The 26,531-nt window shown below is 34.4% G+C and overlaps 3 protein-coding genes, 1 long non-coding RNA gene and 1 pseudogene across 4 annotated transcripts; 2 read left to right on the top strand and 3 right to left on the bottom strand.

Moving 5' to 3' along the window:
- The first annotated feature begins 910 nt into the window (after positions 1–910).
- On the top strand, positions 911–7,849 carry LOC110727119 (dehydrodolichyl diphosphate synthase 2-like). The gene is made up of 3 exons (XM_021906661.1): positions 911–1,765; positions 6,310–6,377; positions 7,133–7,849. Exons 1-3 carry the CDS (start codon positions 1,301–1,303, stop codon positions 7,296–7,298), a joined length of 699 nt encoding a protein of 232 aa, XP_021762353.1. The 5' UTR covers positions 911–1,300; the 3' UTR covers positions 7,299–7,849.
- LOC110727120 lies at positions 3,350–5,349 on the bottom strand. Its single transcript, XR_002512481.1, has 2 exons — positions 4,692–5,349; positions 3,350–4,377 (listed from the first exon to the last, which is right to left on the bottom strand). It is a non-coding gene; the product is annotated as an uncharacterized LOC110727120 (long non-coding RNA).
- Positions 7,850–8,128: 279 nt separating the features above from the next.
- LOC110726994 lies at positions 8,129–9,602 on the bottom strand (annotated as a pseudogene).
- An 8,951-nt stretch (positions 9,603–18,553) lies between these two features.
- LOC110726993 (cytosolic sulfotransferase 13-like) lies at positions 18,554–20,102 on the bottom strand. The gene has a single exon (XM_021906530.1). The coding sequence runs from the start codon at positions 20,100–20,102 to the stop codon at positions 19,080–19,082; it is 1,023 nt and encodes a 340-aa protein (XP_021762222.1). The 3' UTR covers positions 18,554–19,079.
- A 3,442-nt stretch (positions 20,103–23,544) lies between these two features.
- LOC110726992 (dehydrodolichyl diphosphate synthase 2-like) lies at positions 23,545–25,690 on the top strand. The gene is made up of 3 exons (XM_021906528.1): positions 23,545–23,943; positions 24,648–24,715; positions 24,863–25,690. The coding sequence occupies exons 1-3, from the start codon at positions 23,572–23,574 to the stop codon at positions 25,299–25,301; spliced, it is 879 nt and encodes a 292-aa protein (XP_021762220.1). The 5' UTR covers positions 23,545–23,571; the 3' UTR covers positions 25,302–25,690.
- The last annotated feature ends 841 nt before the right edge of the window (positions 25,691–26,531 follow it).

The following is a 26,531-nucleotide window of genomic DNA, read 5'->3' as shown; positions in this document are numbered from 1 at the left end:
AATGTGCATAATTTTACTTCTAAATATGCATATTGTTTACTCCTCTTATTCATTCACCTAAGAATAGGTATCTGGGCAGAGAGGGCACGGCATGACCAATTCAGTAGACATTCTAAGTTATCCTTTACATTTAATTTAGTTGCTTAGTTTCTTATTCATTCACCTAAAAACACCCTGCTTATCTTTCTCTCTCATCCTCTATTTCCATTACATAGTTGTGGAACAACATTCATTGGCGATCGTTACAGGGAGCTTCAAAATGAAAATCTATGTCTAAAATGGTGAACATGATCAGATTGCTTCTACTGGAGGGAAGAATTGAAGGAAAGGAGAAAAATAATCGTGAAACTTGTGGGAGGAAGAGAGAAAAGACGAATAGTAAAAATTGAGGACGACGGTCAATGGAAGAGTAACGTGAATTTGTGGGAACTAAGCTCTATATCAAGGATATATTTGATCCGCAGAGAGATTGTGAGAGAGATGAAGTAGAGTAGCGTGTTTTTTTGTTCTAATATCAGCCGCTAGATTGCTCATATAATTGGTTGAGATTCCTTCTCATCCTTCTCATTTTAATATACTTCTCATTGGATCACAACCCTATATATATAAATTCAATCAAATATAATGTGTTTTAAAATAATAGTTGTTGGTGGTTAGTGGATTACGCCATCGTTTCTCTTTAACTTATGCTATGTAACATATCTTAGGAAATCTGAAGTATTGCTTCACTTATTGGTAGCCAATTATTCATTCTACCTCACGAGAATCACGACCATGTTACTTATATTTCCCGTCCCCACACTCTCTTTGAAATTGACCTATACCAAATTCGAACCTAACAATCTAACATAGTTATATATATAGCACCTTATCCCAACCTCAACAAAATAATAAGAGTACTACATGCAATTTAGGGTGGGGTTCCTTATCCTAATCCTCCCACTTTAAAATTATCTTAGACTATTTTTGACAAGAATAAAAGGAATTTCATTAGGTTAACACCGTAAAATTAGGTTAATGGTGGAAATTTGGCCAAATGTTGTAAGATACAACATTTACCTTTTAATAGGTAGTTTCTTACAATACTTTTATATATATTAGGTTTTATTAGGTAGTTTCTGACAAAAATCCTAACACATATGAGAAAGTTAAAATTACTTAGCAGTGTAGTACGAGTATTAACAAAAAAAGCGAAATATCCCTGCCAAAAACAGGCATTTTATTGGAGCCGCCTACTTAGACATATGAGTAGATCATTTTAGTGGTTCAAAAAACCAAAAGCTTACTCATACTCCAATTAATGACCTATCTTTACAAAAGAGTAAAATCCCGAGTAAACATGCTACGTCTATTCCGTGTAAATGGCTTCTCTTTTTTGACATCTTCCAAAATATTAGTAACACCACAAGCAAAAAACAACCTATTTGTTCCCATATACAACCCAAATCGCTTCTGGAGAAGCAGTAACATTTTGAGAAACAGTGACAATTTCGGGGCATCAATAAATTGTGCTTTGAATCGTTCATCAAAGGATGTTAATGAGAATTCTACGGCAAGGCTCCAACAAGGAGAGTTTATCATTCCTAAACACGTCGCCATAACCTTGGATGGGTGCAGGAGATGGCATAAAGCCCGTGGCCTAGACCTTGATTATAAGTCTTTTTTTCAGGCTAACTTGAGGTTTGTTGAGTATTGTCTTAAATGGAAAGTTGCCACTGCCACAAGTTACATCTATGGACTTAGAAATTTTAAGCTCCGATCTAAGGTACCCATCTCTAATATTATATTTTCTTTTCTTTTCTTTTTCAAGTTGCTCTCTAGAAGTATATATCGTAGCTATCATAAAAAAAAAAACCAAAAAAAATAAAAATAAATTAATTAAATAAAATACTATCTCTATTTCTTATTATTTGCAACAAAGTGATATTATTTGTGAAACATAAAATATTCCTTTACTATAAATAATACCAAACGGAGGTAGTAAAATGTTTGGTCCCACACTCGCAACTTAATTTGTTATTTATTTATAGCAAAATTTAAGAAAGGGCTTATAATTTAATACTTTGTAACAAAATTCTCTTTGTGTCTAGTTATACTACCAAAAATGCCTCATATCTCTTTATAATAACTCTTATGTAATTGCAAATAAAATAAATAAATGAAACCCACATATGTTAAAGTGACATACTTAGAATAGTTAGATATTATGCTCATAAAGAATAACTTATGTTTAATTAATGCGTGTTCCGTGCTGTAATACCCCCTCATGATTGCTTTAAAAAGATTTAATATATTACTCATACCAACAGGATGCACCTTCCTTTTAGGGAGCTTATATGCTAAGATACTCCACAGTTAAGTGTGCTTGGCTGGGAGTAGTCTTGGGATGGGTGACCTCTTTGGAAGTTTTCTTAAGATTTACAAAGAAACTTTCTAGAGCCCAACTGGAAGTAAAACCTCGACTCTCTAGGGATTTTCCAACACCAAAATAATCTTAGAATTACAATCTAAACCTCGACTCTCTAGGGATTTTCCAACACCAAAATAATCTTAGAATTACAATCTATTATACTAAAACCTTTCTCACAAGCTCCTATCCGAACTTGCTACTCGATAGAAACTTCATTATCCTATCCAACCTAAGTTCCAGACTTAAGTCTCCAGCATTAAGTCTCCAGCAACAGTCCCTGAACACTGCTCTCTCGGCTTCTCACCAGAAGCTCACTCTTATTATTTAACTTGATTACACCATGAATCGCTAACCCAAAACCAAATACAACACAATAAATCAAACTTCTAATATAAGATGGGAAAACTACACATGAAACTTGGAACTAATATGATAAAGTTCTAACTTTGGCAAACTTACTCCTAAGTGCTCTTTAGGTTTTCACACATACTACTCACACTTTTCCCAAAAAATGAAGTCTCTTATTATAGAGAACGTTCGTTCACTAAGTAGGGATTTTGGTAAAAAGATAAATACAAGATAAGCATTATATTAAAAACCGTTTACAAATCTTTTTAACAACCTGAGTATAAATGTCTCATTTCAGAAAATCATTTGCAAAACCGTAAAAAAGATAAAGTTTAGATAAAGATAATTAATTAGAAAAACAGATTTTATAAGATAAAATCATTTTATAAGATAAAATTACAAGTGAATCTTTTTCATAAACATAAAGGTATCCTTATAAAAACTTCTGGTTTTACTAGCTGGCCAAGCTTTATCATGTTTCTAATAAGTCTCATGCATATCAATCAATCATATATTTACATCAATCCTAATATAATAAACTTATCCTCAACCTTAGAATAAAGTCTTCGAGTTTATTTTCAAATTGATCTCTTCGAATTGAACTTTGTATTGTATTTTAGAATTTGAGTTCTTTGCAGAACAGGACTAAAATCCTGCTGTAACTTCTAGTTCAACATTATGCTAGAACTCATATCCCAAGCTCCTCTGGAACTTGCTGTCTTCAACGCGGTCCAAGCTAGTATGATCAGCTTGTTGTCCAGTTTTTGCTAGGAAGCTCATATAATGTTGTTAGGGATAACTGATCTAGGTCCTCTATGAACTCTTCTTTTATTCTAGTATGATTTCCTTTGCTCTCTTGTATTCCCTTAGCTTCAAGTTCTTCTTCAACTCTCTAAGCTTACTCCACCTGCAAGTCCTAAAAACATTAGAGAAACTTTATTAGTTAAAGTTGTTTCTTAATCATCTTCATCATCAAAACCTTCAAAGGTCAACGGTTTTCCTACTTATTTATAGCAGTTTGTCAACAAAACCAATGAATATGATAGTTTGATTGCTTGTGAATTATATGGCTTCACTAGTAGAAAACAAGAAATGAGCACCGGTTCAAAACCAGCCTTTCTCACCGGTTTTAAGCCGGTCTAGATTTGAGGGATGCGAATACCCACAAATATTCGCATCAGTTTAGAACCGGTGGCATTACTTGTTATTAGCACCGGTTAACCGGTGCTAATAATAGGTACCCACTTTTATTAAATAAAAAAAAAAAAAAAAAACTCACTACTTTGGCACCGGTTAACCAGTGCCTTTAATGCCAATTTTTTATTTTGCTTTTTTAACCTGAAATTGTCAGCAAATTGTTACATATATAAATAATATACTTAAAACTGATAATTTCAATGATAACCTGTAATTTTACACTTGAAAAAAAAAGAAAAAAAATATTGAATATATTCACTATAATAAGAGCAGCAACAACTTCCTACAATCACTAGCAGAGCAGCAGCAGCCCAGTAGCAGAACAACAGCATCACAATTGCTAAACAGCAGCAGCTCCGAAGCAGCAGCACAGAATAGAAATGCAACATCCATTGTAGGCCATAGAGCATCCTCAATGCAGCCTGAATTTTGTTATTTCAATGTAAAATTAGGAAGAAAATGAACTATTAAATGCAAAAAATCAGCAAAGTAAACATTAGGGAGGCTAATTAACTCATCAAATTGAAATTTTATACAGAAACATATCTTTATTCAGCCCAAAACCTATGAAATCATATAATTCCAAAATCACCCAAAAATGTAATTAATAAATCGAAAATAAACAATCAAACTCACAAAATTCAAGATCTATATGTAACTAAACACCTAAATTATCAAACAAAAAATATGTCGATCGATAGAAATGTAAGAAAAGAGGAGAGAGAAACAGGCAAACCGAGGAGGAGTGTCGGCATCCGGCCGCTTGGATAAGATCTAGCGCCGGTGAAATAAATTGCCACGAGGTACGAAGATGAAATTATAGATCCCCTCCTTTTGTGGCTGCCCTTCTTCAATCAATGGAGCTTTGATCATCATTAATAGTATAATCATTCGACCAAGACCGTCTATCACCATCAATCCTGGCCGCCATTAGATTAAGCAACCGTTGATTCTTATTACGGAGGCAACCACTCCTCACTGTTGCGGCGAGGAGAGAAAGTGAAAGAACAAGAGATGAAGGGTTGGCGGTGCAAGGGCCAGGGTGGAGGGGTCAACGACTCAGTGGTGGTCTGGTGGAGGAGTGGACGGTGAAGGCAAGAATAAGAGAGAGAGGGGGGTAGTTAAAGAGAGATCTTTGTGGGAAAGAGGAGGCTACAGAGAAAGTGGTTTGAGGAGAGAGAAAAGGGGGTAAATAAAGGACAAAAATAAAAATAAAAATAACATATAGGGCACCGATTAACCGGAGACTTTGTTTTACCAATATATTTTTGAGAATTAATTTAAACAAAAGGTAAAGGGGCGCTGGTTAACCGGTGCCATTTATTTTTTCTCACCGTTTTTCATAAACCGGTGCGTTTAACTCGATGCGCATTTATTATTTTCTACTAGTGCTTGATCGATTAAGTTTGCGCTAACGATTTTATGCATATATATATATATATATATATATATATATATATATATATATATATATTGAGATAAAAAAAAATGATTAATCAATAGTTGAGATGGTAATGCTTTTGATTCATATTTTAGTTGTCTTGAATTCAAACCTTATGTGAAGCATTTTTAACTTAATTTGTTGAAAGATTATGTGGCAAGTTTAATTTAGTGTAGGAGGGTGCCACATGATTTTATGAACGCTTTTAATATATAGTAGATTTAAGAACCAATCCTTGTGGGATGAAGAGCTATGGCGAAGATGGGTTGATTATATAATTAATATTGTAATTTTAAATATAAATTTTTTATTTATCTAAATCTATAAGAATAATGTGTCCCTCGTCCCTCCATTTAAAGTCAATCAATGAAGATCTTATTTCCATTCTATTGCTCCTTAGTTGAATAATTATGAAAATTAGAGGTGTCAAAATCTTACTTAACCGACCTTCTCAAAAGCGACTTGAAAAATATCTGATTCAAATTTCGATTTGCATGGACCAATATTTTAACATGACTCAAGTTTGAAATTAGTCTCGATCCGACCTGACCTCACCGAAACTGGCCTGAACACCAGAATTGACACCTTCAATTAAAGTTCTCTCTTTAATTTTACTCTCCTTATCTCACTATACGGGTCCATCTTATTTTTCATATATTCAAAAAGTCTTACAAAAGTGATATAATAGATTTATAATTAAGGATATGTTTATTATAACTTTTTTAATTTAACACTCCATATATCTCTTTAATGTAAAAAAGATCCACTAACATTTGTTTAATATGGAGTAATCAGTAATATTATATTATTGGTGTTTTTCCCTTGCATAAGACTAACTGATTTTTTATTATTAGGGTAACTTTTTTTTTTCTAGTAAAGGCATTAAAGAAGGATTAATTTTCTTTCATTGCAGGAAGCGGTAGATTTTTGTATGGGGCAATTTGAAACTTTTTTAGAGGAAGAAATGGAAAATCTTAAAAGGTAAATCTTAAAAGGTACTTTGATACTGTGTTATTTTCCCTCCATGTTGTATTATTAAAAGAACGAAAGAAATATAAATAATTATTATATTTTCTGTACAGTTGAATATACAGTGTAAAGCTTTCAAACGTAACAAATGAAAGAATTTTTATATTTTTTGGTGCTAATGCAAACGAGAAACGACAAGTGATGTATTAAAGATAAGAAAAAGTCTACTTTCATATGTTTATAGGCATATCGAGTTACCAATAGGTAGGCCTGGTTATTTGATAAAGTAACCCGATAGAATTAGGGTAGTAAGGGTTTTCAATTATAAATTTTATTATTTGGACATGGTCATTGTTGGACATAGTTAATACAAGACCAAAACAGTAGCCTTTATTAAACCAAAATAGATGTGACACAATAAAATTTCATGTATAATATTGTTGTATCCACTTGTGCTTGCTTTTCTATCTCTTCTTTCTTACTTATTTTTCTTTGCTTGTTTGATAATTCATCGCATACTGATCTATTATTGGATTCCAACACACTTTGACCCGTTTTACTACTTAACACTATCTCTTTATGACACAACCCGCACAATAACCAAGGGGGGTTTGGGCGCGCTACAAATAGCGTTTTTCCACTAGTGTACTCACTTGTACTGATCAGTTGACTCGTACAATAACTAAGTCTAGATACCAAGTATGAAATAGATGGTGTAGGTTATCATTTAATTATTTAAATTAAAACACTCGACTGTTGTGAAACAGGAAAGGAGTAAGAGTGTCAATAGTAGGAGAATGGTACTTGTTATCCGACTCATGTCAAGCCACAATAAAGAAAGTAGAGGAAGCAACAAAACAAAATACAAAACTTGATTTAATCTTAGCAGTATGCTACACTTCACAGAGCGACATAGTTCAAGCAACAAGATAAATTTGTCACAAAGTGAAGGAAGCATTACATTAGAAGATGTTAATGAAGATTTGATTGAACAACATCTTTCTGCTTGTGGGTCTCGACCCCTTCCCGACCTATACATACGAACGAGCGGCCTACTCCGCATTGGCATGTTGATGGGGTGGCAAGTTGGCGATGTTGAGCTATACTTTACCAACACCTGTGCACCTGACTTCGGCGAAGATGAGTTCCTTGACGCTTTGCGTTCCTATCAACAAAGGACTAATAGGTTGTTTGGCCGTTAAAATGAGAGCAATATATTACAGTTTCTTCTGGCCAATGTTGTTAAATTTCTAGGTTGTGGTGCATGCTTCTTGATTGTTCTTAAAATTGCGAGACACCTTATAGTATTTTTTATTAATCATGAAATAATAGAGCCCCAATGTCAAACTTTTTTTTTTTTAATAAAATAAAAAAAGCTTTCACTTTTAAGTAAAATTATGTGACGCCTCACTTTTTCATATCCTATTTCAGAATAATAAAGTGTTTGTTTGATTGACATGAAAATGTATTGAAGTTAGAACATGAAAATGGATAAGAATAAGCTGAGTTTTCTACCACTTTCGCCGAGCATGTTTGGTTAAAGGAGTTTCTCTCTATACCTCTTAGCTTTTTGATATGTTTTTATCGCCAAAGAGCAAATAAAAACTCTTAATCTCACATTAATGGAAAACGAAACTCAAATCTGAAGTCAATCACTTGAATTTGACATTCTAAAAAGAAAGTCAAAACTTTTACCATTTCTCAACAAACTTTGAGAATAAAAGACAAACTCTATTATTACAAACCAACATTACGTACTTTAATTTTTGCTCCAAAATAAGAGAAGGAAACAAAGGCCCAAATAAAGTGAAACTAGAATCTAGACCAATAACTCAACATAAGGACCCAAAGATCTTAAGAACTCCGTTTATGCGATACAACTCATACAAGGATAGATAAGCTCGTTCACGAGCTCTCGAGTTGAGCTTTGCTCATAAGGTCGTCTAAAGCCAAACCCAAAGTAGAGCCAAAAGCTTTACTGAGTCGATGTTTGACCGAGTTTTGATCAAGTTGAGCTTTAACAATCGTGAACAATTCAGACTCAAGTTGAGCCAATTCGAAATAGTGATCTCTACCGAAGCATACGTCTAACTTGTATCCTTGTAAATTTTCACTGACCTTTGGGAAAAAACTGAATTGAAGTAGAAAGCAATAATTGGAAAATAGCAATACATAAGCTTTTTCAAATAACCTCAAAACTGAACTATGAAGCAAGAATATAATGGTACCTAAATAACATAAATTGAAAAAAGAAATAAAGAAAACATCAGCCACCCTTGGAAAGATCTAGCTTGAGTAAAACAAGATCACTTATTCGATCCGGTCTATAACTTGATTCCAAATCATGAGTTCATTTGATAGTATTCAAAAGAAAAACCAGCCATCTTAAGCTTCTCTAGCATTTGATCAAATTGTTTTACCATCGTAGTAGTTAAGTAATTGGTTTAATCTCCGACCTCACCTTTCCTAGAGAAAGCCTAGTTCTCAAATCTTGATATAACCTTACTACTCTTGTTGACCTCCATCTCTTTCAAACTTTTAAAGCTACAAAGTTGTATTATCTCATCTATAACCTTTCCTTCCTCTTCCTCCTCCAAAAACGGACAACCCACAAACTCAGCCAACCTTCTCAAATGATCTCTTGGTTCCTTCTTCAGGCCTTTGTATTCCAAGAATAATACCTATTCTGGATTTTGTTTGCTCTCCTTCCAGTAGTTCAACACATGATTTTCATAAAGTTTCTAAAGGATTTCGACAAACACAAATAATCCGACATTTTGAAGTCTTGATCGAATCTGGCAGTGAGTAATACGACATGTGCGTAGCAAAGAGTTGAGGTGAGGGTATTTTAGACAAGTCTGGTTGTTTTTCATTGACTTTTTGGTAAACTGTTGTTTCTAAATGTGAGATGAGTTCATGCAGATTTTTGGTGTGAAATGGGTGTTGAGTAAGATCATCAGATAATTTCTTACGATTTACTATGGCAAAAATAAGGGATTTTAGCCATGTTGTACCGGTTTTAGGTTGGCTCGCTAAGATAATATCACTATCATGAGCTTGAAAGTGGGTTTTGGATGCAATTATTCCCTCAAAAATATAACTTAAGCACCATAACCCTTGATAGAGGTACATTGGCCAAACAAACCATGTTTCTTTTGGGAGGGATAGTTGTAGCTCTTTGATTTCGTCTTCCGAATTTTCTTGAGTTTTGGCTTTGGTGGGCTCTAAGGGTGCCATCTAAATAAATAAAATGGGTGTCTTAACAATAATGGAAAAAACTTACATTATATAACATTATAACCAACTCCTAAGGGCTAAGGCTAAATCGCACAAATAGTAAATTATTTATTTAGAGGTGGGCCGAAAATTATTGCTAATAATAACAATAACCTTTTGCAACATTCTAAAATTGAGCCCTTAATCCGTTGTTGTTAGATACTTTACTAAATGAACAGTTACATGATAACTAGTGATTAAATAATTGGGGTTTAATACACATCACGTACAAAACCCACAATATAACCATTTTTTTAATTTGTATATACTATCTCCGTGTCTTATTATTTACAACAAATTAATATTTTATGCATGTCTTAGAAATAATATAATACCCTAGTAGTTGTATTGAAACACCAACTTTTGGAACTTCTTGTTTTCAGGGAACTTAAATGATCGATTACTCCGCTCAAGACACTCATGCTCGGAACCCCTACACATTACCTAAGAATAAAAAATAAAAAATAAAAAAAATAAAAAATACTAACGGACCTTAACCACTGCAATATAAACGGAAGCAGCAAATGATTTTCTGTTCACATGATGAAGCTTAGAATCCACATAAAAAAATTTGCGGATCCTCAATCCCTCGTCAACATCTGAGTCAACTATTCAACCTTGATCCTCATCAAATACGTTGAAGTATTTAAAATCTTCAATCTCAATATGATGAAGTCTTTGGAGCAATTATTAATGATTACTAATCTACCAGTTGTGTACGTTTTATCGTTAAATATTTGAAAATTCTAAGTTATCCTTGCTACCATTATACTAATTTTTTATTGGGTGATTTTTTATTTATTTATTTATGTCAAAATTCTATGGTAGACATCCTTAAAATATCATGATATCAATATAAACAATTATACATCATGATATACATAGTAGTTTTTAAAATAATGGAATCACATTATTCCCGGTAATCATTATCCGACCAAAAACTTACACGACCCAAAGACCCGTATCAAACCCGAACCGTCAACTTGGCCTGAACCCAACCAAACCCTGATAGGATACATGCATGACCTGACAGTCTGACATGACCCAACTCGATTAACCCATATATATGAGTCCACCAACTTGACATGTGACTTGATTCGAGTTGACCTAATCTACATTGACATGAATAAATTCTACTCGAATACCCGAAGCCCAAAATGATCGACAGCTCTAGGCAGGAACAAGTCATACTAGGAATCTAGGACCATTAAGAGAAAATATGTAATGGTGGAATTGAGATTTGATATGGAATTGCAATTCCTTATGTAATACTCCATCCATTTACTTTAAGGTGTAATTTTTGACTTTTACACTGTTGATATTTACTTATATACTATAACATATGTTTCATATTTTTAATTTTTATATTTTTTGATAATAAACATTTAATTACATATATTAATGATTTTTCCCAATTTAAAAGTAAACTTAAAAGGTCGATAGGAGAGTGAGGGTTTTGTCCCTGGCGATTAGGGTTCCTCGTCAACTATCGTGCCTGGTCCCTTGCTTTAGGGATTAAAGCTTTCTTGCTGATGTTTGTGTCTTTGTTTGTCGAATCACGTTACTTGCCTTAGCTTTTCATCAATGGAGTCGGACCTTATTAAAGATTGGGAGAAATTTAAACTATCAGAAGAGGAGGATTCAATTGTTGGAGTTGTTGACGATTGGAATGAGGATGATTCTGCTACCCAAATTTCCCTATCTCTTGTAGGGAAATTGATGACAAATAAACCTTTCAACACCGAGGCCTTCAAATGAACCCTAATTTCGATTTGGAGGGCTAAAGATGATGTAGCAATTAGAATGGTGGACTCAAATTTGTTTTTGTTCCAGTTTTTCAGTGAATCTGCTAAGAACAAGGTAATTGAAGGTAGCGCGTGGTTTTTCGATGACAAACTATTGGTTCTTAAGAAGATTCAGGGGGATGAACAACCCTCTGAAATCATATTCTCTTCTTCTCCTTTCAGGATTTAGCTTGAGAATGTGCCTTTTAACTAGAGAAATAGCAAGGTTACAAAGGAAATCGGGAAAAGTATGGGGGATTTTCTTAAATATTGAATATGATGATTCAGACCCTCTTGGCTGGGGGGAAGTTATGAGAATTAAAGTGCAACTCATAATAGATAAGCCTCTTCATAGGAGGATTAAAATAGCTTCTGGAGCTTCTTCATCAAAGTGGTTGGGAATAAAATATGAGCGTTTGACTGAATTTTGTTATTATTGCGGCCGTATCGATCATTTCGAAATAGACTGTAAATTTGCTGATGAGGATGCTGAGGGGAAAGATGAAGTTGTTTTTCAGTACGGTCCTTACCTACGAGCTTCTCCATTAAAGAAACAAAAAACCTTTGCGTCAGAACGAGAAAATATGAAAAATTTGTTACTGAAGTTAAAAGAAAATAAGAGTGCGCGCAGACCCTCATACACACTGATCCAGGTGCTGTTAAGTTAGGCCCACTAGGGGTTGCTAGGAGGCTATTCTCTGTTTGCTATGCCTTTGGCTCTAACAAGGTTTCTGTAGGTAATCCAGAGAGCTTGATGGTGAGAACTTATCCAGGGCAGCAAGATGCATCAAGTCTACGAAGATGGGAATAAAACTTGTGCTGAACATCATAACCCGCAATTAATTGATCCCTCGGGTGTAAAACCTACTGTGAAAACGAAGGGGGGAAGTTAATGGTTGGAATGTTATTCCTTTACAAGAGTTGACTTGGAGATGTCTGAGGCCACCCTAAGTAACACTCGGAAGAAGAGGTCTGCTGACTTGCTTAACCAGACGGAAGAAGAAGAGTTGCCTAGTGGAAAAAGAACACGAATTACAGAAAATATGCAAGTTGATTGCTTGACTTTGAAAGTAGCGGGTTTTGGTGATAACCAAACCCGCGAACAGCCATGAATCCCTTATGTTGGAACTGCTGGGGATTTGGCAACCCCCGAGCAGTAAGAGCACTTGAAAAATGGTGCTCATAGCTAGGTCCGGATCTTGTCTTTTGTCGGAAACTAAAATAAATAATGTTGCTGCTGAGAATAAAAAAAGTATCATTGGTTATGATTATGCTTTTGGTGTAAGTAGTGCTAGTTTGTCTGGGGGATCTTTGTATCTATTGGGATAGTACGAAGATTTCTTTTGAACTCTCCTCATTTTCACAGAATCATATCTGTGGTGAAGTTAAGACAAGTGAAGACTTGAAGTGGATGTTCATAGGCATTTATGGATGGCCTTACTCTAATAGTAAACACAAGACTTGGGCTCTGCTTAGAAGACTATGCGAGGGATATGAAGGGCCGATTCTCGTGGGAGGGGAATTTAACGAAGTATTAAGAAATGAAGAGAAGCAGGATGGGGTGGAAGGTGCAAGGAGATTTATTCCAGAGTTTAGAGAGACTTCAAAGGACTGCCACTTGAGGGATTTGGGGTATAGAGGTCAATGGTACACATGGGAGAGGGGTTTGCAGGAAGATAATGTTGTGAGAAAAAGACTTGATCAGTTTTGTTGCTCGGATTTGTGGTGCTCCTTGTTTCCTGATGCTGCTGTAGAACATCTTGTAAGGTTCAAATCAGAGCACACCCCAATCTTCCTTCGAGCTAAGCGTGTGAAGAAAAAAAAGAGAAAAGGTAGGAAAATCAGAAAATTTGAAACTTGGTATGAAACCGCTTGTGGTATGATGATGTGCAGGCTTGAATATCTTGTAGGAGCTTTGAAGGCTTGGAGTGGTAAAAAATTTAAAAATCTGATTGGGAAAATTGAGGACAAAGAGAAGCTTTTGAAGGAGGCTCAAGGGAAGAATCCAAGTTCTGCTAACTTGAAATTGTGTTCTACTCTGGAAAAAAAAATTGGAAGAGTTATGGGATAGGCAAGAAGCTTCCTGGTATCTTCGGTCGCGCGTGCATCGGAGATTAAGGATAGGGATCGAAATACAAAATATTTTCATCATAAGGCTTCCCAACGAAGAAATAAAAATGAAATCAAAGGACTCTATGACTCCAATGGTGCCTGGAGTGAAAACGAGCATGACTTTGAGGAGATACTGCAAATTTTTATGCAACGTTATTTTCTACTTCCCACCCCATGACAAAAGCTGTTGAGTCGGTCCTTGATACAGTGGAGGAAGTTATCACTTTGGAGCAAAATGCAGCCCTGACTCGCCCATTTTCTAAGGAGGGGATTTTTGAGGCCGTATGTGATATGCATCCATGTAAGGGCCCGGGATCTGATGGTGTTCATGCCATTTTCTATCAATGTTTTTGGCATATAGTTGGAGATGATATCTTGAATCATGTTTGCAGCATTCTCCATGGTGACATCTCCCTGAAGGCTATAAACAATACAGTTGTTGCTCTTATTCCGAAGGTAAATTCTCCTACCAAAATGTCTCAATTCCGGCCTATTGCTTTATGTAATGTCATTTATAAAATTGTTTCTAAAGCAGTTGTGAGACGATTAAAGTCGATCCTTTCTTTGGTCATTTCAGAAAACCAAAGTGCTTTTGTCCCGGGTAGGGTCATTACTGATAATGCTTTAATAGCAATGGAAATTTTTCATTCTATGAAAAAACAAAGTAGAAGCAAAAAGGGGTCTATTGCTTTGAAGCTCGATATGAGCAAAGCCTAAGATAGAGTATAATGGTGTTTATTGGAGAAATTGCTTCTGAAAATGGGTTTCTCTGCTCCCTGGGTTAATATGGTGGTGGAATGTGTCTCTTCGGTCTCATACTCTTTTATTGTAAATGGCTTTGTTTGCGGTGATGTTAAGCCTACTAGAGGTATCCAACAAGGCGACTCTCTCTCCCCGTATCTTTTTATCTTAATTGCCGATGCCTTGTCGTGTATGATTAAAGTCTTTACATGGAGTTCGTGCTAGCAGGAATCGTCCTAGTATTCCTCACCTGTTTTTTACGGACGACAACTTATTGTTTGTTAGAGCTAATTAACCGAGTGGAATGCTCAAAGATTGTTGATTTACTCAACTTGTACGAAGCAGCTTCCGGAAAAAAAAATCAATTTCAATAAATTGGAGGTCTCATTTAGGAAGGGTGTTTGTCAGTCAAAGAGAGAAGAGCTGGTGAATCTTTTAAATATGAAACATGTGGATGTTCATGCCAAATATCTAGGCATTCCTACTATTGTGGGAAGATCGAAAAAAGCTGTCTTTGCCGCTCTTAAAAACCACATATGGAAGAAGCTTAGTGGTTGGAAGGAAAAATTTCTCTCCCGGGCCTGAAAAGAAATCCTAATTAAATCTGTGATTCAATCTATTCCCACTTATCTCATGAGTGTGTATAGAATTCCTACTGGAATTATTGCAGAAATACACTCGATGGTGGCAAGGTTTTGGTGGGGTTCATCTAGATCAGAGCTCATAGGCATGTACATTGGAAGAGTTGGGAGGCTTTGTATGCTCCAAAGTGTGTCGTCGGTGGACTAGGTTTTTGTGATATAGGTGTTTTTAACACTTCTTTGCTTGGAAAACAAGCTTGGAGGCTCCTTCATGTTCCTAACTCACTTTTTGCCAGAGTGTTTAAAGGTAAATATTTCCCAAATACCACTTTTCTAGACTCGTCCCTTGGTTATGCCGGGAGTTATGCTTGGCAAAGTATTTGGAGCTCGAAAGCTCTTGTCAAAGAGGGTATTATTTTGTGGGGAATGGTAATAGTATCAATATATGAGAGGATCCACTACAAGAAATAGGCCTATTTCCGACGGACATGATATCCCGTCGGAAATCCCGTATATTTCGACGGATTTACATTCCGTCAGAATTTTTCGACGGATTCCCTACGGAATTAAAATCCGTCGGAATTTATGGGCTTTCCGACGGAATATTCCGTCGGAATATTAATTTTCCGGCGGAAATAAAATCCATCGGAAATTTCCGACATATTATTCAATTTCGTCGAAACATAAAATTTTCGACGGAATTAAAATCTGTCGGAAATTTCCGACGGAATATTCCGTTGGAAAATTAATATTCCAACGGAATATTCCGTCGGAATGTAATTAAATTAAAAAAAAAACCTAAAAAACCCGGATTCCCCCCTCCTCTTTTATTTCTCATTTCTCTCTCCTCTCCTCTTCTCTCTGCCTCTCTACTCCTTCTCTCTCCTCTCTTCTCCTTCTTCTTTTCCGTTTCTCTTTCCTTTCTCCATCACCTTTCTCCTTCTTTTCTTTCCTTTCTCTTTCCTTTCTCCTTCTTCTCTTTCCTCTTCATTTTCGTTCTCTGTTTCTTCTTGGTTTTTTTTTCCAGAAATTTTCGACAACAAATTACTATAGGGTTTCGGGTTTTCGTCAACAAGCAAATAATTATGGTGTTTATGATCAAATTCGATCATGAAAACTCTAAAATCTGGAGGTTTCATGATCGAATTTGGCCGTATTAAACCAAATTCGATGAGAAATTAACATCCAATTTCAGTGTTAAGATATGTTTTCTTGATTTTAATTTTCTTTCTCTTTTTTTTTTTTTGCTTTTTTATGTTAATTGTTGGGTTGTAATTGTGGTTTTCGTAGTAGTGGTGGTTGTGGATGTGGTTATGGTTGTGATTGTTTTTTTTTTTTTTTTTTATTTATTTTTATTTTTTTATTTTCGGCGATAGTGGTGGTTGTGGTTTCTCTGTTTTTATATATATATATAATTTTTTTTTGTTAATTTCCGGTAATAGTGGTGGTTGTGGTTTGAGGGTGTTTGGGTGGTAGATCTGGATTTAGGTTGGTTAGGGTTAAGTGGGGGGTTAAGGTGGTGGGTGTGGTTCGATTAGGCTGGGTGGTTGGGTGGTTCGGTTAGGGTGGAGGTACTGGGTTGTGGTGGTGGGTTAAGGTGGGGGTACTAGGTCGGTACGGTTTTAGGTGGGGTGGTGGTGGGTGGGTACGGTTAGTGGGTGGAGATGGGGTTAGTTGTGGTGGTCTAGTGGGGTAGGGTTTGGGTGGGGTGGGTTGGTCTGGGTGGGTTAGAGGTGGCTAGGGCTGGTGGTGGGTTCAGGTAATATGGGTGGGTGGGTTCAGGCTAGGGCTGGTAGTGTGGGCTGGTGGTAGGGGAGGTGGGTGGGGCTGTTTTTTTTTTATATATATTTTTTTTTTATTAAAGATTCCGACGGAAATTTCCGTCGGAAGAGGTATATTCCGACGGAATCTTTTCCGTCGGAAAATTGCGACGGACTGTCGATTAAAGTCAAAAACAGCGCCGACAGAAATAAATCCGTCGGAAATTCCGTCGAAAACTAGCCTTCCGACAGAAATTCCGTCGGAAAAGGTCGAATTTCCGACAAAGTGTTTTCCGACAGACTCATTCCGATGGAATTCCGACGGAATTTCCGATGATTCCAACGGATTTTTTCCGTCGGAATCAAGCTGCATTCTTGTAGTGATCCTTGGATTGCAGATGAAGCAGGGCGTTTTATTTCAAGTGAGAAGTCGGAGGATGTTACAACGGTGAATGATATCATTGACAGTGAGAGTGGTGGGTGGAATTATACTCTGATCAGAGCCCTTTTCAATGCGAGGGATATGAAGTGTATCGTATCAATTCCCCTTAGTGAGCGTCCTGTGGATGACTGTCTAACTTGGGGTTCTCCAACACTGGGCTTTACACTGTAAAGACAGCATATTTTCTTGGCAAAGGGTGTAACTTGGACGACCTTCATAGAGCCTAGGTTGAGATATGGAAAACTGACACCTCCCCAAAAATTAAGCATTTCTTATGGCGAGCTTGTACAGGAACTCTCCCAGTCAAGATGTTGCTACATTATCGTCACTTAAATGACTCCAATTGCTGTCCATGGTGTAACAGTGCTGAAATTTAAAGCCATGCGCTCTTTGAATGTCCTTCTGTGTGTGACCTGTGGGCTGAAAGTAAATGCACAAACATGGTGGAGAATTCCCATAGTTTCAGCTTTCTCGATTTACTTCTCTCGTGGGGTAAGATTAATGTAAGAAAAAGGCAATTATGCTATGCTCTCTTGTGGCAAATTTGGAGCAGACGCAATAATAAAGTCTTTAATAACAAAGACACCCCTCACAAGTTGATTTTGGATAGAGTTAAATGGTTCCTGACTGACCACAATGCTTATACTATCAAAATATATGGAGGTAAGCCAAAGCAGCAACGAATTGCATCAAAAATCTGGCTCCCCCTGATGAGCTTATAAAGATCAATTGTGATGCTTCACTAAATGTGGAAGGGTGGATAGGCCTTGGTGCTATTGCCCGAAACTCAAGAGGGGATGTTATTTTTGCTGGCACTAGGAGGCTTCGGGGCTACTGGCCACCTGACATAGTTGAAGCTATGGCCATCAGATTTGCTACCAAGCTGGGCAGATGCTTCAATATGTCAAATGTTATGATTGAATCGGGCTGCAAAAGCATCATCAATCGTCTTGAAAAGCAGTAAATCTCTGTTACTCACTGTGAGAAACGTTTTTGTTTCTCGTAGTGGCTGTTTCGTAAATAAAATGCACCGCCATGACTAAAGTGGTACAATTTTATCATCCATTTCGTAAATAAATTGTACCACCGTGACTAAAGTGGTACCTTTTATTTACGAAACTGCCAATGTGAGAAACGAAACGTTTCTCATAGTGAGTAATGGGGGCGCCCTCCTCGAAAAGCCTTCGATTTATTTTACAGATTTAGATAGTATTCTGGATGATATTTTAGTTGCTTGTTCTTCTTTTAATTTTGTTATTTGGTCGCATGTCAATCGTGAAGGCAACTTTGTTGCTTATCACTTAGCTAGAGTAGTCCCCTTCGGGGTTGAGCAAGTATGGGCTAATCATTGTTTTGCTGAGATTATGCCGTATGTAATCATGGACAATTTGTCCTCTAATTAATCTACTTCTACCCTTTGCCTCAAAAAAAAAAAAAAAAAAAAACATATATTATAATGATCAAAATAATGACTTGACATATGTGAATCAAACTATACTGTTACATATAAAAACTAAAAACAAATGAGGGAGTAGGTGTTCATAGGAGGAAATAACACTCTTAATCTCAAATTAACATGAAACCTAACTTAAATCCGAAATCAATTACTTGAATCAAAAACTCTAATAAACAAGTCAAAACGTATTTTACAATTTTCAACAAACACCTTGAACATAAATCAAAACTCTATATAGAAAAACCTACACTCCCTTGTGCCTTGTCCCTTCCTTACTCCAAAATAGAAAAGAAAACCAAGGCCCAATTTCCGTAAAGAAATAATCAATGGACTAAAGTAGACCGCAAATTTTAACCATGGTGCATGTAAAACTGTGTGCTCCAACCAATAATTAAATATTACAACTTGGAAGCCCCCTTAAAGACCCAAGTTACAGTAAATAAATACTTCGTATAACTGAAGAAATTATTGGTTGCATGTACAACCTCACTAGAAATTACGAAGTATTAAGAAAAAAAAAAAACACATTAACATAGCATCAACCACTACATATCGTAGGAAATTAAGATGTAATCAAGTTAGTTTGATAGTATGAAGATGAAAAACCAGCCTTCTTGAGTTTTTCTTGCATTTCCTCAATACGCTTAGCCAATGTAGGAGTCAAGTATTTGTTCCAATCTCCAACCTCCCCCTTTCTTAATAAAATCTTGTTCTCAAATTTAGTACTTAGCCTTCCAATCTTATTTACCTCCATTTCCTTCAAACTTTTAAGACTACATAACTCAACTATTTTGTTTATTACATTGTTTTTCTCTTCTACCTCAGAGAAAGGGTAACCCAAAAACTCAGCCAATCTTTTCAAATGAGCTTCTGGCTCTTTCTTTAGCCCTTCATATTCCAAGAATATCACCTTTTGTTGGTTTTTCTTGCTCTCTTTCCAGTACCCTAATACGTGATCTTCATAAGGCCCCCATGGAGAGACACCCGAGCAAAACTTATCTACATATTTCTCCATCATAACTAGATCGGGTTTAATGCCCTTACACGGCTCAAACTCTAGGAAAAAATGCCATATTGAAACGAAGGTGTCAAAAGGATTTCGACAAACATAAACAATTCGACATTTTGAATTCTTGATAGAATCTGGTAGTGATAAATACGACACGTGGGTAGCAAAGAGTCGAGGTGAGGGTATTTCAGATAAGTCTGGTTTATTTCCATTGACTTCTTTGTAAACATTTATCTCTAGGTGTTCGATGAGTGCATGAGGATTTTTGGTGCGGAGTGGGTGTTGAGTGAAATCATCAGAAAATTTTGTACGATTTACAATGGCAAAAATAAGGGATTTTAGCCACGTTGTACCGGTTTTGGGTAGACTGGCTAAAATGATATCAGTATCATGAGCTTGAAAGTGGGTTTTGAATGAGATTATACCCTCCAAAATATAACTTAGGCACCATAAACCTTGATAGAGGTACATTGGCCAAACAAACCATGTTTCGTTTGGAAGGGAGAGTTGTAGCTCTTTGATTTCGTCCAGCAAATTTTCTTGAGCTTTGTTGTTTGTAAGCTCTAAGGTTTCCATCTAAATAAATGTAATGGGTATGTTAACAATGGCGAAAGAGTTGCATAATATAATTGTAATTCCTAAATCCTAAGGCTAACTCGTATAAATAATTAGTTGTATACCATGAATAAAAATACAGCTGGAAATGAAGGTCGTGCAAATAAGTTTTTGCTCACAACTTCACACGATGAAGCTTTAATTTGTATATAAGTCAACTATTCTACTTTTGATCTTCACTAAATACGTGGAAGTGATTAAAGTCTAAAATAATTCCAGTATTATATGAAGTAGTCTTTCAAGGATTAATTGGCTGACACACTGTTTACTTCTTTTTAAGGATTTGACAATGATAGAGTATATAAACCAATCTTGAATTGGGCTTCAATTATCAATTAAACTTTTTGGTTGAGTTAATCCTTTAACGTGGTATCATTGGTCATCTCAACTCCTCTAGCCCGCAGTCTTCCCACCCTAACACAAACAAGCATACATACACACCCTTGAAAATGCAAAGTGTAATTGGTTGTGGACTTGTGGTAGAGCTCTATTTTCCTGCTCAAGCCAAACCTTAAAATGTGTAGCAATTACTTGCATGCAACAAGAAATAACCTCTCAAACTGCACCTCAATCTACCTATAGTTAGGAAAAATGGGAGCCATAAAATTGATGAAAAATACCTTGAGGCGACCCTCGAAAAGAACTTATTCCAAAACCTGTTGCAATAATATATATTAGATGTAAAATGATTGCATAGCGATTTTTATTCACTTGATTGCAATTATCTGAACTTATCTTAACTTACCTAAACTTATAAAACTTATTTCCAAATTGCACGTATTTAGACTTAGGCCCCGTTTACTTCGCTTTATTTTTGCTGAACTGAAATGATTTTTACTAAACTTAAATTAGTTTCACTGAACTGAAATTAATTTTACTGAACTGAAATTATTTTTGCTGAACTGGAATTATTTTTACTAATTTTCTATTATATTTCTTCTTTATAGTTACTGAATTTTATTAAACTGAACTTATTTTTACTGAATTGAAATTATTTTTACTAAACTAAACTTATTTTAATGAACTGAAATTAATTAAACTGAACTGAAATTATAATTACTCAATATTATCTTTTTAAGGTTAAGTGAACATGGCCTTATTAGGCCTGAAATAAGTAAAAATAAGATGAACAAAAAAGGCCCTTAAACAGTCCTAATAACTACTAGGTAGTCCCAATATGTTAGGGTATGTACTATATGCATGAGATTGATCATATACTCAATTTTTATACTTCTATCATATACTTATTTTGTTAAAGTGGTATTTCTCATTATAAATAACAAATACATTAATCAGCTAGTTCATCAAATCATCATCTTAGATCTTATTATGTTTAATTTGATACCAAAGAATGATTGGACATTCCCAATGTGTTAGGGTATTTAATATAATACTGATCATAGGTTCAATTTGTCAACTCTTGTCATTTACTATGATAAAGAAGAAACTCTTTTCAAACCGAAGTAAACATGTTTCAAATCAACACATTTCAACCTATTTCTTGTTAACATTTGTTTGAAATATATTCCTTAATAATGTTAACAATAATAATAAAGGACAGAATAGATATCCTTTAATGATAACAATAGTTATAAAGGATGTATTCTATTACTTAAACAATATACGTTATTATAATCTTAACAAGAAAGAATATTCTTGTGAAGTTATAACAATCCATAATATATATATATATATATATATATATATATATATATAAATATATATATATATATATATATATATATATATATATATATATATATATATATATATATATATATATATACACATATGTACATATGTATGTACATATGTACATATGTATGTACATATGTACATATATATGTACATATATATATACATATATACATATATATGTACATATATACATATATATGTACATATATACATATATATATATATATATATATATATATACATATATATATATATATATATATTATAAAGTACGTCAATACTTGTACCTGTACGCCCTCCCCAAATTATAAAAACTAAGTATCAATAATTATGTACTAAAGGCGAAACCAAGAAGCAAGAATATTTCCCGCCTTTTTCGCCTTTTTTTTTTTTCCTTTTTTGCCAAATCTTCATCTCTTTTTTTTGGCAATTATATATGAAGTATATTCTATATTGTAATAAACAAAATTTTTTTAACATATCTTTCATATATACTACGTATAAGGTAATATATTACAATTGAATATACTATCAATTAAACTTTGTATGTTTTTGTTGGATTTTTTTTTTTCCACTCTAACCGGGATTGACACTTAGTATATACTCATTGATTTAATTGTAATAATAATAACACTATTTATTCAATATCTATAAATATAAATTGAACACTAACTATTGCCATAAAAAAGAAAAAAAGTTAATTAAATTTGTAAAAAATATTGTGCCAGTCAAAGTATGCCAACAAAATAGGGGCGGATGAGATATATAAGTACATTGCAAGGGTAGTAATTAACATAAATTTTCATTATAAAATAAAAATCTATAATCATTAAATTTCTTAAATTTATAAAAACTAACAATGATAAATAACTTTCAACATCAATATATAAATAATATTCAAGTTTAATTTTTTCAAAAAAAAAAAAAAACAAATTCAAGTTATTTTGTTTCAATTGAAAACATAGTTATTTTTTTATTTTGCAAATTATTGTTAAATTAGCATTGTAACTCATAATTAGGTTAAGCAAAATCGTGTGTTGCATGGGACTTAAACTATTGTTAATAAAAACTATGTATTGTTGATAAAAATATTAAACAATATTTAATAAACATATTTTTTAGGGTGATGTCTTTTTTTATAAAAAAGATTCCTCCCTTATATTCAGATTTTATTTTTATTTATTTACATATTTGAAACAATTAAAATATAGGCAAAGATTTTATCATATATTCCCTCCCAAATCACGCTTTCTCTGTTTTCGAATTAGACGACTAAAATTAGACAAATAATACATTAACGTTTACCATAATCGATCGTAGTCGTCCATAGTCGATTGTAGTTGACTTGACTACGGTAGAAATTTTATAGAACACCATGGTTGCCCCTACGATTGGCTGCCATAAGTGACAACCGGCGACACTCTTTTGACTTAAATATTCTCTTAAGCAAATTAAATTATTTTATTCCATCATACAACTTTTGCTATTTTGAAGTCAAGACAAATGCACTAATTCAGCACATACATGATGACCTAAACAAAATGTTTTACTTTGTATTTTTTTGGAATCTTTCAATACACCAATTCAAAAACGTAAGGTGGCTAATATAACACATTATTATTTTTTCGGTGACGACCATTATTATTGTGCTTATATATATAGGTCATCTCAACTCCTTCTCTAGTCCCCACCCACACACAAACAAACATACACATACACACCCCCCTTGAAAATGCAAAGTTTAATTGGTTGTGGTAGTTCTATTTTCCCGCTCAAGCCAAACCTTAAAATGTATAGCAATTACTTACATGCAACCAAAAACAACCTCTCAAACTGCACCTCAATGCTACCTATAGTTAGGAAAAATGGGAGCCATAAAATTGATGAAAAATACCTTGAGGCAACCCTCGAAAAAGAGCTTATTCCGAAACATGTTGCAATAATATTAGATGGAACTAGGAGGTGGCTTAAGGCTCAAGGAAAACCTCTAAATTATGATGCCTTCTTTCAATCTAACACCCTCTTTGCTGACCTTTGTCTTAAGTGGGGAGTTTCTACTGCCACCACTTTTATGTATTCTTTCAAAAACTTACAAAGAGGCCAAGTGAGTGTTCCTTTAATATCTTCTCTGATTATTTCAACGATTATTATACTGCCTCTGTTAGTTTCTTTTTAATTGCAACAAACGAATTTTTTATGTCTCACAAATAATACCGTTTATTATTACTAAAAAAAATTGAAACTGATATATAAATAAATTATGTGAAACTAATTATGGTATGTACTAGTTGAAACTGATAAGATGAATAATAGCTTATTTTTCACGGGTAGAAATTTGTTTAAAGGATAATATGTTTTTGAACTTGAAAATGGGATGATTAGGATATAATTCCTCGATTTTTTTATTACACTATTTGGATTGGTACGGGATTTAAGAAAAAATGTAAAAAATGGATCGGAGTATGTCAAAAGTGCCCATGTGAAATAAACAAATGAAAAATTGAAAAAGTAGGGTAATAATGGTTTCTTTCCAAAAAAAAAAAGGGTAATAATGGTTGTAATCTCATGTAACCAAGGGTAGGTAGGGAATTTTGTGTATGAACATAACCAAAATGTGAAAAAACATACCATATAGGAAAATTGTGCAATTAATATGCAAATTCCCAAAAAACAAAAAAAGTGGTGCAATTAAGAAAACGAAGGAAGTATTATTGTTAAACTTTTACGATTGATTTTATATATAATTGATCCAGCTTCATTTTTCTAGAAGGTAAAATGAACTTATATTTTCATTTGAATCAATTGCAGGAAGCCAATGATCTATTATTTGGGCAACTTGAAAGATATTTAGAGAATAATCTGGAGAATTTTATAAGGTGATGATTAACCATTATGGCAGAACCCTAATAAGCCTAATTGTAATTAGTTTGCAAATAATATGATGCTAATAATTATGTAAAATTGAATCGTTTTACAGTTTAGTAAATGTAGCTCATGCAGTCATGCATGTTATGAAATTGCAGGAAAGAAATAAAAGTGTCGATGATCGGAGAAAGATGGCTACTTCCCAAGTCTTTGCAAGACGTTATAAAACAAGTGGAAAATGCAACAAGTACAAAGCACACAAAAAAGTTGGAGTTGATGTTAGCAATATGTTATTCTGGGACTGGAGATATATTGCAAGCTACTAGGAACATTTGTGAAAAGGTCAAGGCTGGATTGGTTGAACCCAAAGCCATCGACGAGGCCATGTTGGATCAAGAGCTATGGACTCGTGGCGGGCCTCACCCTGACTTGCTTATACGAACTGGTGGTCGCCTCCGTGTTAGTGATTATTTGATGTGGCAGCTAGCCCAAACCGAGCTATATTTCTCCCAAGTTTCCGCACCGGAATTTGGAGAAATTGAGTTCCTCCAAGCCTTGCGCTCCTTTCAGCAAAGGGAAAGGACGTTTGGAAAGTGACCAAATGTTATATTTTGCACTTTTTAAATTTTATATAAATTGTAAACGAGGATGTCAATTGATAAAGTCTCAGGGATGGTACTCAATATATAACTTAATTAAATCGAATTTTGTTTACATCCAGCCCTTTGTGGCTTTCTCTTTAGCATTGTGAGGTTGTGGTTTATATCCCACTTTTGTGGCTTTCATTTAGAAATGTGAAGTGGTTCATTTGTAATAGCATTGTGAAGTTGTTTTTCATTTGTAATAGCATTGTGAAGTTGTTGTTATTTGTAATAGCATCGTGAAGTTGTGGTTCATTTGTAATAGTCTCACATCAGCAAAAGTATAAAGAGAAAAAAAAAAAAAAAAAAAAAAAAAAAAAAAAAAAAAAAAAAAAAAAAAAAAAACCTATAAAATTCAGTACAGGACACGAATTAGCTATCAAATTTACACAACAAATCATTTAAACTCAAACCCCGTAGACGTATAATATATATGTGCAAATAGAAATTTAACTACAGAGTACTAACCCAAATCACAATTTATACCCAATCTGAACAAATTTATACAAAGTGTATAAAAACTTAAGCTTGGCAAATATATTTACCTAATATTTTTTTTTTTTTTTTTTTTGAAGCAATATATTTACTTAATATAATATATCAATCATTTTTTTTTTATTTTTTTTAATTAAAGAAGTTTAAAAGCTAGATTAATTAAGGGTGCTCCGAATGAGCTAAGTTAGAGTTATTACAGACCATAAGAGTTAAAGTAAAATCTGTAGCTAGTTGATACATAAAGTTCATAGGCTCAACAAAGAAAGAGCTTAAAACACCCACGCAGGGGAAGAAACCACCTGTACTACCATCAAAAGGGCTGTCAGCCAGATTCCAAAGCATGCACTTCATGCCCACCAAGCACCTGACCAGCTTGGGATGCTAGGAGATTGTCTTGCTTGACCTGCTCCCTGGTTATACACTGAAGTTTCTTCACCTGGTTTCCAGATAGAAACTCCATGCAAACATGAGATATGTTAAAATATATGTCTTTTTTTTTTTTCGCCCTCCAGAAATTCACTTCATTGTTGTCTTAGAATCTGAGCTAATGATAACATCACTCCAATTTTTAGCCTTAGCCCAAGTAGAGGCAGCAAGAATGGCTAGGAATTTAGCATAGTTAGCATCACAAGCATTGGTTTTGATTAAGTATCCGATGCTACCTCCTCTATCGGGTCATATATATATATAT

The sequence above is a fragment of the Chenopodium quinoa genome, unplaced genomic scaffold, assembly GCF_001683475.1.
Source record: "Chenopodium quinoa cultivar QQ74 unplaced genomic scaffold, ASM168347v1, whole genome shotgun sequence".
NCBI lineage: Eukaryota > Viridiplantae > Streptophyta > Magnoliopsida > Caryophyllales > Amaranthaceae > Chenopodium > Chenopodium quinoa.
This window is presented reverse-complemented; position numbering and strand designations above follow the sequence as displayed.